The sequence below is a fragment of the Moschus berezovskii genome, chromosome 20 (genome assembly GCF_049115385.1).
Source record: "Moschus berezovskii isolate FMDL1 chromosome 20, NW_MosBer_1.0, whole genome shotgun sequence".
Lineage (NCBI taxonomy): Eukaryota > Metazoa > Chordata > Mammalia > Artiodactyla > Moschidae > Moschus > Moschus berezovskii.
Genome location: NC_142479.1, coordinates 66,490,597 through 66,502,663, shown reverse-complemented (window position 1 = coordinate 66,502,663; position 12,067 = coordinate 66,490,597). Strand labels below are relative to the sequence as shown.

Below are 12,067 nucleotides of genomic sequence, written 5' to 3'. Positions count from 1 at the left end.
CACATGAGATCATTAGGGAATAGCTGTACAGGCGAGTTTGATCAGCACACCGGTCCAGAGGGAGTAAAGTTAAGGCTCTGCTGTTGATCAGGAATATCTTGTTTGTTTCCATGGGGACAGACACTGGGGTAGGCAGTGAAGTGGGGCAGAGAGCACTTGCTGCCCCAAGAATGTCCGCTGGGCATGCTTCCTGCGACAATCACTGGCGTGCAGCGTACCGCACCCTCGAGTCCCGGGGCAGGTTTTGGTCTCTGCTCCCCCAGGCTGCAACAGGGAGGCATCGTGAGTGACCGAGTGCTGTACCCCCACCCCAGCACTGCTTCTGCCCGGCCAGCCCTCCCCTCTGCCCAGCGGACCCTGACTCTCCGATGGGGAGGGGCAAGAGGCAGGGGGCCGTGGCCAGGCAGGGCTGAGAACGCTGCGGAAACCCCAGCCCCGCCCCCAGGAGGGGCGCACTCACAGTAATGGGGAGGGGACCGTACCAGCAGAGCCAGAGGTAAGGGCTGAGCAGCAGCCCAGGACCCTGGAAGAAAGGAGTCCACTCCCAGTAGTGGTCCTGAAGCCAGGCAGCACAGGGGCTGTCAGGGCCTCAGCCCCGAGCTGCAGAGACGCACAGGCTCTGAGTGTCTGCCACTGTGGGCCTGAGGAATGGGGGCCTTGGTTTCCCAAGGAGCCTCCCTTCAGGAGCGTTTTCCCTCGGACTCAGCCTCTCCTGGGGGAGGGAGCTCCTGAGGGCAGGGCCAGCTCCATGGGGTCTCTGGGATGTATGTGGTGGGGCGTTGTGCAGGCCGACAACCCGGTCCAGACACAGTCCACGCGTCCTCTGAGCTGGGTGGGAGCAGCTGTGCTGGCCCCTCTGGGCAGGTGGTCAGTGTAGCTCCTGGTCCAGCTCGTACTTCTCTGCAGAAGCGACTGGTGAAGGGTAGGCAGGTGAGAGCCAGGGGTAGACCTACAGCCAGATGATGAGCAGGGTGGGTGGGGAGGGCACAGGGTCACTTCCAGGTGCCAGTTGGAAGCCTGCGGGGAGGTCGGGCATATCCAGGCTTGAACTCTGGGACCCGGGTCATCCTATGTCGTCCCCTCCCAGGGTGGGGACCCTAAAGCTGAGAGCCTCGGTCCAGGGGGAGGTGCCACTGGAGCTGCCAGAACACGGCTGGACTCCTGCCTCCCCCCCTTTCTGCAAACATTGAGCACCTGCTGTGTGCACACCCAGGGCAGTAAGCAGGACAGGCAGCCTGCTCTGGGCGGCGCACGTGGGGAGGGACATACACTGAACAAGCCCACAGCCCGAGGCGGAACTGATCAACAAACTGCTGACTCTTAGGATCAAGAAGGGTCACACAAGGGCAACTTCTTTTGGCCTAACTTGTAGCTATGGGATGTGCTGGCAGGCGGTGGTCAAGGTCACGGAGAGAAAGCAGAGAAGAGGCGGAGTGAAGGGTGGGGTCCCAGCACGGAGTTGACCTTGGAGCATGAATCAGGGGTTCGGCTGTTCCCTCTCATCAGGGGATTAAGGAATCAGCAGTGGGAACCTCGCAGCTGTCACATGGAAGAGGAGAGAGAGCAGGTGGGGCCCTGTTTGAGAAGCTCCCTGGGACCCTGACACCAATGTGGCCCTTGCTCACCTGGCCCAGATCAATGGTCAGTGCCACCCTGTGCCAGGCCTTCTAGGTGCCTCTGAGCTACTGCCGGCACTGTGCTGGAGGCAGGGGGTGGGGTGGGGTGGGGTGGGGGAGACTTCTCCAGGCCTTGGCCACACTGGTGGGTCAGTATACCTTTCACCGATGTCCTCTGCCCTGTTGCTACCTCTGCTTTGTCACCCAGAGGAGCCCCTACCTGCCCCCAGCCCTCTCTCCTGGAAGGACTCCCAGCGGCCATCAGGGTGAATCTGAGCTCTTCTCTGCACTCCTGGCTGCGGGAGATGCTACTGGCCACTCCTCCTTGGGTTCTGGGATGTTCCTGATTCTGGATATGCTCGTCTCCTCATCTTTCTTCTGGTTATCGGCTCATCTTGCCCACCCTCGGCCCCGAGAGAACATCCCCCAGTTCACCCCCCACTTTCCCTGTGGGGACATGCAGCCCCTCAGAATGTCCTTCCCATACTGAGACTCCAAGGTCCTCTCCCTCGTGAGGACAGCCAAGTCTGTCTGGTCATCTCACCGCTACAGAGCATTAGTGGGGTGGGGGCTCAGCCGGGTCAGAGGGAGGCTCTGCTGGGCAGGTGGGCAGTCAGGTCCCATGGCCTGGGCAACCTGGCTCCACCGTCATAGAATGTTCTGGAGCAGGAGCCCACCATTGCCCAGGATCTGCCTGGGACCACAGAGCCTCTGGGAGAGACCTGGCGGGCAGCCACAACTGGCACCCAGACATGTGTAGCCCTGTCTTGTAGGCTGGGGGCCCCAGAGGAGATCTGGTGGAAGAGGTGACAATGGGACCCCTAAAGGGGAGCAACTGGGGAGAAGAAGCGCGAGGTGAGCTGAGTCAGAGCCGGGGGAGCCGTGGTCTCGGGACCCTCTCAAGGGGGCTGGTGCTGGATGGAGTCCGTGGCATAGGGTAGAACTCCATCATCAGGGGCCTGGGACGCAGCCCCCGAGCCAGAGTCCCCACTCAGAGATGTCTGATGGCGTTGACTTTGCATCCCATACCCAGCCTTGTCCTCTCGTCTCTACACTGGGGTGAAAGTGGTGTCAACTGTGACTGCCTCACCGGTAGGTGGCACTTTTCTCCTGCCCCCCGGCCCCCAGCCTGGGCAGAGCCTCAGAAGGCCTCTGAGGGGTGGGGCACAAGAGATAAATGTCATGACCAGGAAGGGAAGGCGTGTGGGGTGGGGTTTCCGAGGGTGCAGGGGGCTGACCGGTGGGTCTAGGCCTCTGCGGGAATTCCATTTCACTCCAGGGTCCCTGTGGGGGCCCTCATCATGCCCCCCATTATTCTAGCAGGGTCCTCTGGGGAACCTCACATATTCCCAGCAGTTCTGTGGCGTCCTGCCCCAAGGCGACAGAAGCAGAGTTCAGAAGCATGGTCACCTCCAAAACGGACTGAACCCTTTTGTAACCATTGCCAAAAGCCCCCCAATCATCACCAGCCAGCTTCCTGACCCCAGATGAGTCAAGTGAGCCAGTGCTCACCCTATAGTGCCCTAACCAATCACCTAATGTCAGCTCTCCAGCAGCAATTTTCTTTGTCTTGAGGCTTAAAAAATTGTCTACTAACCCACAAGAGACCCTGATGCTGGGAAAGATTGAAGGCAAAAGGAGAAGGGGACAACAGAGGAGGAGATGGTTAGATAGCATCACCGACTCAGTGAACATCAGTGTGAGCAAACTCCAAGATAGTGAAGGACAGGGGAGCCTGGCGTGTTGCAGTCCAGGGGGTCCCAGAGAGTCGGACACGACTTACTGACTGGACAGCAACGACCCACGAAAAGCGTCGTCTCTCCCTTGAGCGTGCCTGCTGTTCTAACAGCGTCTCCCAGTACTAAACTCTGTTCTCCCTTTGGTCGACTCTCCCTGGCCTGTCAGGAGGTGTCAGCCTGCTGCGCTCTCGGTGCCCACGTTATCTCTGCTCTTCGTGCTTGATAAACTCACTCCTTTCTGCAGTCCTCTGTGTCTGGAAATCCTCTTTCAGCCCACGTGTGGACTGCCGTAGGTTCCAGCCAGGCGGCTGTTGGTCCATCTGCACTCTCGCCCTCTGCCACAGACTCCACTGGAAGCAAAGGCTGGGGCTGCAGAGCTTTGAAACTCCCGGGCTCTGTGCTCACGGCGGGCTGGGTACCTCTGTTGGGTGACCCACCTTCTTTCCCCACAGGAGGACAAACAGGTTGCAGGGTCATGACTAAAAGGCTGTTGGGAGAACACGCGCTTTGAGTACTGGTTTTGAGCCCGGGCTGCACAGGAGACTCCCCTGGGGAAAGTACACAGGCCTGGAGTCCCATCCCAGGACTTCAATATCAGAATCTTGGAGGGTGAGACAGGTACTGGAATAGTTTTAAAGCTCCCATGGGATTCCAATGGGCAGCCAGGCATGAGGACCACGGTTCTGAAGCAGGGAAAGCTGGAGAGGTGCCAGTCACGGCCGGGGGCATCAAACCAGGGTGTACATTACAGGTTTCCCCCACTGTCAGAAAGTACGGAGTTCTCATGAAAACTTTCGTAAGCTGAAAGGGCGTAAAGCAAAGAAGTGATTACCATTAAGTTATATGGAAACACTTGAGTGTTCCCAGATCCCCCCAAATAACCTTCCAAATCATACCAAATAACACATAAAACCTAAAATAACACTAACAAAAGCGAAGGCAGGAATAATAAGATAATCACACAGCATTTATCCAATAGAAATAATATATGACAGTTAGACTCGCTCAGCAGAATGGGGAAGACAGCACACGCTGGGCAGCTGAGAGCTGGTGATGACGGTGGGTTAGGGTCAGTCTTGGTGGTTGCGGGGGAGGAAGGTACCTGAGCCTGGGATGCAGGACAGAGAGGAAGCAGTTCATCTAATAACATCTCACCACCGTCTGAATCCACCGGGGCAGGCAGGTCACTAACAGCTGTGTTCTAGGTCTGCCTGCCTCGAAGTCAAAGGTCAAGGTCGCTGCCTGCTGTCCCTGCTGTCCCTGATGTCGCTGGTGTGGCTGGTGAGGAAGGCTGGGAATAGGGCAGTAAGCTTGACTGCTTACACTCACATGTTGTTCTATCATGGAACCCTCAGTAGGCAGTCAAGGTGCAAAGCCACTCTAAACCTACATGCTGTTTCAAAATTAGTCCTGTTTTCCTGTAATCATGGCAGCCCTGGCAATCACAGTGAAAACCTCAGTCGAGGGCTTCTCCAGTTCTTGGACGTCTCCCCTTGGGCCTTTGGCTACTGCATTCAGTTTGCTCGCTGCCAAACAATCCCCCAATGCTATTTTCGATTTTCACCTCTTTTCATGAAATAGCGAAAATTCTCTTCAGATTTCTTTTGGTTAGTGAAAACAGGTATTAATGTAACCCTTTCATAAAAGTGAAATGGCAGAATGTGGACTTTTGAAAAAGAAGGCGATACCTGTATGAGGTTTGGTAGCCAAAGGGTCCAGCCAGCCCAAGGCTCAGCTAGTGCTTCCCTGTGCCCTGTGCCACCTGTGCCTAGCGCAGACCTGCGATTCTCCCCTACTCCCTCACGGCCCTTTACCAGCCCAGGCTGACCACTTCCCCTCTCATACTTCACAAACAGGGCTGCCAGACAAAATTCAAGACCTCTGGTGAAATTGAAATTTTAGATAAACTCTTTTTTAGTATAAAAATGTTCTACAAATCACATATATGCGCAGGTGCTAATTCACTTCAGTCGTGTCCGACTCTGTGTGACCCCATGGACTGTAGCCCCCCGGGCTCCTCTGTCCATGGAATTCTCCAGGCAAGAACCCTGGAATGGGTTGCCATGCCCTCCTCCGGGGGATCTTCCTAACCCAGGAATCAAACCCACATGTCTCTTAGTCTACTTGCACTGGGAGGCGGGTTCTTTACCACTAGGCGCCGCCTGGGAATCATTCATTCTTTAAAAAGTATTTGTTGTATACCCGGTTCAGATTTCACCAGGTGTCCTGCATTTGTATTTGCTAAATTGGACAGACTTAACTGACATCACCTGAGGTTACTCCCTTGGTTGACAAATTCAATTACAGCCCAGGGGAGGGGGAAGACACATCACTAGCAAGTCTGCTGCTGCTACTGCTGCTAAGTCGCTTCAGTCGTGTCCGACTCTGTGCGACCCCATAGACGGCAACCCACCAGGCTCCCCCGTCCCTGGGATTCTCCAGGCAAGAACACTGGAGTGGGTTGCCATTGCCTTCTCCAATGCATGAAAGTGAAAAGTGAAAGTGAAGTCGCTCAGTCGTGTCCGACTCTTCGCGACCCCACGGACTGCAGCCTACCAGGCTCCTCCGTCTATGGGATTTTCCAGGCAAGAGTACTGGAGTGGGGTGCCATTGCCTTCTCCGACTAGCAAGTCTAGTGGTCTGAAATACCTCTGTAGGGAATTCCCTGGCAGCCCAATGGGTAAGACTCTGCGTTTCCATTTCAGCGGTCTTGGGTTCAATACCTGGTCAGTGAATTAAGACCCCGCATGCTTTGGGGCTAGGCCAAAAGAAAACCTCAGCAGATTTTTACTCTGGCTGATACCAGACACCATTGCTGTCACTCTTGATGTTGATTTCACTGCAGAGGGCACCCTTATCTTTGTTCCCATCACCCCCTCCCTGTAATGGGGTATTGTCATTTTCTTCCTGTTGACCAAGAGAGAGGCCTCGTGATCACCCTTCCCTGCCCTTTCCTGCCCACCATGGGAGCCATGCCCCAGTTTAGCTGTGTTTTGTATCCTACTGGTCTTGTTCTCTGAGGATCCATGTGCCTAGACGGGTTCTCCAGAAAGCATAGGCCATATGGTGTCCTAACAAAAGAGACGCATTCAACAGCTTGCATTTCTTCACAGCTCCAGGCTGTTGTGATCAACCACCAGGGGGCGAGGTGGAGCCACAGGATCTAAGAAGAGCTTTATTGTTTAGTGGCTAAGAGGTTTCTGACCCTGCAACCCCATGGACTATATCCCGGGAGGCTTCTCTGTCCCTGGAATTCTCCAGGCAAGAATACTGGAGTGGGTTGCCATTTCCTTCTCCAGGGGCTCTTCCCAACCCAGGGATGAACCCATGTCTTCCTTCTTGGCAGGCAGATTCTTTAGCCACTGAGCCACCTGGGAAGCCCCTAATAGAGGTCTTTTCTGGGACCCCAGGTTGGAGGTCAAGGTACCCAGCTCAGGTCCTGGACATCTTCTGCCCAGCAGGTGTGAAGGCCAAACCTGAGTCTTCTGGTCAGTCCTGAAAAGTCAGTCATGGGTCCCCAGAAGGGGAAAGACAGGGAGTTGCCCAGTGGCAGGTGGGGTGAGCAGGGGGCATGTGAGCTCTGGGGGTTCTGATGGGCTCCAGAGGGGCCCTGGGTGAAAGGGTATGGGGGCACCCGGGCTGGTCTGAGGTCACTCCAGTGTGACCAGCACCTGGCCGGGTCAGCACTGGAGTGCCTCCTGGATCCTGGTGAGAGCAGGGGCTCCTTCCGTGGTGTGTGGACAGGGGTCAGCGCTGCTGTGTGGGAGTAGAAGCTAAGGGTCGATAGGGCAGGCGGTGTGTGTCAGGGGAGGACAGGGCTGGGTGCTGCCTAGGGAGGGGCTGAGAGCTGCAGGAGGGGTATGAGTTGGGGGTGGAAAGGGAAACCAGGGGCCATCTGCTGGCCTGAAGAGGGGCTGGGGTAGCGGCATAGGAAAAGGGAGCAGGAGGCAGTTTGCTGAGACTCTAGATTCTGGAGGGAAAGCTCACGTCAGATACTAAGACCAGAGGGCAGCCCTGGGCATGGGGTGAAGCCAAGGTAGACCAGGAACCCATGGGGCGAAGCCACTGGTAGACCAGGAACTCTGGAGTGGACCTGTTATGTGAAGCAGTCTTCCAGATATTTAAGTAAACAAGTAGAACAAATATGCACAAAATCACACAAGTTAAATTTAAGAACGTAACCTTACATTTCCAGCACCTCCCCAAAAGGCCCCTTTGAGGGGACTTCCCTGGTGCTCCAGTGGTTAATACTCTGAGCTTCCACTGCAGGGGGGCGTAGGTTCCATCCCTGATCAGGGAACTAAGATCCTGCATGCTGCTTGGGGTACAGCTGGGATTAAAAAAAGCCGTCCCCTCCGACAGGCACTGATCCTCCCAGGTGGTAAAAGAACACGCCTGCCAATGCAGGAGACCCAGGAGACCCAAGAGACCTGGGTTCCATCCCTGGGTCGGAAAGATCCCCTGGAGGAGGACATAGCAACCCACTCCAGTATTCTTGCCTGGAGAATCCCATGCACAGGGGAGCCTGGCGGGCTACAGTCTACGGGGTCACACAGAGTCAGACATGACTGAAGTGACGTAGCACACCCTGCCTGTGGAGATCTTCCCCAGAGCGCTCAGAAGAGGTGCACGTGCAGAACCAGATTTGGTTACCTACACCATGGAGGTGTGTGCAGGCAGGACCGACAGGGTTTGTCAGTGATGGAGCCCTTTCAGAGGCTTGTCCCTGTGGACACAGCAAGGTTTGAATAGCGCAGTTGCAGCCATGTGTGTGTCTCCAGGCTCACTGGTCCCACATGCCCATCCGAGAACCAGATTTGAGCTGACAGGTGGCTCACTAGCTCCCTTTCCTTGGTAGACCCTGCCTGGAAGACACTGATGACCGCGAGGAGAGACGCGAAGCTGTGAACTGGTCATTTGGAAAATCGATGGGGCCTAGCAGGCCTGGGGGTAGCACCCAGGTCACCTCACCTCTCTGGGTTTCAGTTTCCCTGTCTCTGACATGGGGTTCATGCTCACTGGGCAGGGCTGTCGTGTGGATTAAAGGAGACTCTGATCCAGGGTTCAGCAGGTACCAAGTGCTATAAAGGTAGCAATCTCGGGCTGCCAGGGCTGGAAGGACCCTCAGAGGAGGGCGCGTCCAGGTCCCCAGGGGACAGAGGGTGACGCCCCAGCCAACCAGTGAACACCAGAGCAGAGGTTAGAGCCTGACCCATGAGGCTTAACCCTGTTTAGAAATCAATGACAGGCCCAAAATGGAGTCCCTAGTGCTAAGCCACACCAAACTAAGGTTTTAATACCTAACCTCTTAGCAGCTTCTGCCTCTCTCAGGACTGGAATGCTAAACCAGTCAATCTGGAATTTCCTGGTCAGCACTAGTGATGTACTCTTCCCGATAGACCTCATCTGCTCTTTCATTTAAAAAAAAAAAAGATTTTTTGTTTTTTTGGCTGCACCATTCAGTTTGCTGGATCTTAGTTCCTCGACCAGGGATTGAAGCTGAGGCCCCAGCAGTGAAAGAGCTGAGTCTCAACCGCTGGACCATCAAGGAATTCCTCATCAGCTCTCTCCTTGCTCCTGGCCCCTTCAGCCTTTGAAGGTCTCCGATTTTGTACAGCTCTCTGGAATGCCTTTCTAAATATTGATTTCCTTCGTTTTGACCATGCTTGGTCTCCGCTGGTGCACGCAGGCTCGCCCTGGTTGCGGTGCATGAGCCTCTCATCGCGGGGCTTCTCTTGTTGCAGAGCAGGGGCTCGAGGGCTGCCTGGGCTCAGTGGTTGCAGTTCCCGGGCTCTAGAGCACAGGCTCAACAGTTGCGATGCACTTGCTCCACGGCAAGTGGGATCTTCCCGGATCAGGGGTCGAACCCGGGTCTCCTGCCTTGGCAGGCAGACTGTTTACCACTGAGCCACCAGGGAAGCCCTGGAGCTCCTTTCTATTTGCCTGGTGGGATGGTGCTTGACTCATGAATCCCTGAATAAAGCCAATTTGATTTTAGAATGGACTCGGTTGACTTTTGTTTTTGAGCGGTCCCAAGTGATCTTGTCCCCAAACCCTGGGGCCGCATCAGCTGCTGTAATCCCCTCTGTGTCCTGCATGCCAGCCTGAGGTTTTGCCCTCAGAAGTTGGGGACAGGGCACAGCCCTGCTGGCTTTGACCTGCCTGGGGTGACGTGGAGGTGGGGCATTGCCTTAGAAATCTCTGAGGACACTGTCATGCGCTGCCTGGCCACTCCTGCTACAAAAAGCAGGTCCTGGGTTTCCCTGGCTCCTGAGCCCAAGGACAGCCTCTGGGGTAACTGGCCCTGTGGTCCTCGTGAGTGGGATCCTCTCATGGGCTCCCAGGAACAGGAGTCCCCTGCTTGGGGCTTAGAGATGAGGGGAGAGAAGGTGGAGGGGCGAGGGGAAGGCAACTCACAGATTACAGGCTTCATAAGGGAGGCACCGCTGCCTCTAGGATCTGCACAGAGATGGGCGTCAGGGAGTGAGAAAGGGGCCCAGAGAGCCAGAGCAGGCACAGGGCAGGAGGAATCGATGTCCTAGCCCCTAGACTCCCCCCTCCAGGTCCCCTACAAGAGAGGCAAGAGGCGCCATAGCCCTGGACGGCCCCTTGGGAGATGAGGACCAGCCCCCTGACCATCGCCCCTCTCCAACAGGTGCGGAGGGACCCTCCTTGTCACAGAGGCCACTTCTGAAGCTGGGGACCCCCTGGGTGGCAGCCGCACCCAGGATGTCCCCGCCGAGCATCCACTGCCTGAAACCCTCGCCTCTACCCCTGCTGTCTGGGATCCCAGGGTCCCCAGGCCGCCAGCGGCGCCACACGCTCCCCGCCAACGAGTTTCGCTGCCTCACCCCAGAGGACGCTGCCGGCGTGTTTGAGATCGAGCGAGAGGGTGAGCAGCCCCCCCGCCCCCCAGGGTCCGGGACTCTGCTGAACTCTGACGCTGTTGCCCTTGGGGAGAAGACCCTGGAGCCCCCTGTCCTTGGCACACGGGCCCCCGGAGTGTCTGACGGCGTGTTTTGTGTGTGTGCAGGAGCACAGGTGTGTTTCAGGAGAGGGGGGAAGAGCAGCCCTGAATCCCACGCTTTCCCAGGGGAGGCCTGGGGACCCGGGGAGCCCACCCCACGTCCGAGCAGATGCTCAGGGGACTGGGGGTCACCCACCCGTGCTTCCTGACGCAGCCTTCATCTCTGTCTCCGGCAACTGCCCCCTGAATCTGGACGAGGTCCGGCACTTCCTGACCCTGTGTCCCGAGCTGTCCCTGGGCTGGTTCGTGGAGGGCCGCCTTGTGGCGTTCATCATCGGCTCCCTGTGGGACGAGGAGAGACTTACTCAGGTGAGGATGGGGTGACCTGCCCAGTCCCGGGAAGGCCTCAGGAAAGGAGGTCACCACCTCCCATGGAGGCAGAAGGTGGGGGAGGAGCGGGAGGCTGGGATGTCTTCCTCCAGATCCAACACAGGAGCTCACGGTGGGTCCTCTTCCGGCAAGAGAGCCCAGTCCTTTGGGGTCTCAAGGCCCTCAAAAAGGGGGCCACAGAGGGGCTGGGGACATAGCTCCTACTTTGGGTAGGAAGGGGCTGAGTGAAGACTCTCGGGGGCAGCTGCTCTTGGCCCAGCGGGGTGGTTTTGGGGTACACAGAGGCGACCCTGACCTGTGTCCGTCTCTTGCCCCAGGAGTCGCTGACGCTGCACAGGCCTGGGGGCCGCAGTGCCCACCTGCACGTGCTGGCCGTGCACCGCTCCTTCCGGCAGCAGGGCAAGGGCTCCGTGCTGCTCTGGCGCTACCTGCGCCACATGGGCGGCCAGCCGGCCGTGCGCCGGGCCATGCTCATGTGCGAGGACGTGCTGGTGCCCTTCTACCAGAGGTTCGGCTTCCGTCCCGTGGGCCCATGTGCCATCGTCGTGGGCTCACTGACCTTCACGGAGATGCACTGCTCCCTGCGGGGCCACGCCGCCCTGCGCCGGAACAGTGACCCCTGACCTGGTGCCCCCTGGGGAGCCCACAGTCGGGGGCTCCTGCCCTGTCCCCGTTGGTCCCCTTCTCTGCCCTGCTGTCCCCCTGCTCTGCTTGGTCTGAAGAGAGACGGTGATTCCCAGGGGATGGTGGAGCGGGGAGAATGGGTGAAATAAAGAGAAGGCGGGGCAGCTGCTCCCAGTCCAGGTGCCCTCCTGGGTGTGAGTATTGTGTGTTCCTCTCTGTCCACACCAGGCCCTCCGGATCCCTGCATCCAAACTGCACCCACACGTGCTGGGTCCGTGAACTGGGGACTGTGGGAGGGATCCTGCAGCCTTGCTTCTGCATCCTCACCAAAGGAGCCCCTATCCCCCAGACCCAGGACTGCCCCTTCTGGTCCTCATGCCTGGGGTGGGGGCAGCCGGGGGGAGAAGAGGGCAGGGGCCACCTCCCAGCTATCCTACTACCCCAGGGCCCCAGGTTCCCTGCCCACAGTAACCGTGCTTGCACCCCGTCAGGTGTGGGGTGAAAGGCTGGAGGGATGTGCAGTGAATGGCCAAGAGCTGCACCCCCACCCCCAGCACTGCTTCTGCCAGGCAGGCCCTCCCCTCCGCCCAGCCGGGCCCCTGACCATCTCTATAAGCAGCTGGGGCTGGGGCACCATGGGAGTCCAAGGATTCACCAGGATCATCTCAGCACACCTCCTGAAACCCTCCAGGGGACCCCAACCTGGTTTCAGCCCCTAACAAATCCCTCGA

The 12,067-nt window shown here is 57.5% G+C and overlaps 1 protein-coding gene across 1 annotated transcript; it reads left to right on the top strand.

Annotated features, from left to right (window-relative positions):
* The first annotated feature begins 10,018 nt into the window (after positions 1-10,018).
* On the top strand, positions 10,019-11,335 carry LOC129544688 (serotonin N-acetyltransferase). Its single transcript, XM_055408520.2, has 3 exons — positions 10,019-10,247; positions 10,537-10,691; positions 11,030-11,335. The coding sequence occupies exons 1-3, from the start codon at positions 10,085-10,087 to the stop codon at positions 11,333-11,335; spliced, it is 624 nt and encodes a 207-aa protein (XP_055264495.2). The 5' UTR covers positions 10,019-10,084.
* Positions 11,336-12,067: the final 732 nt, after the last annotated feature.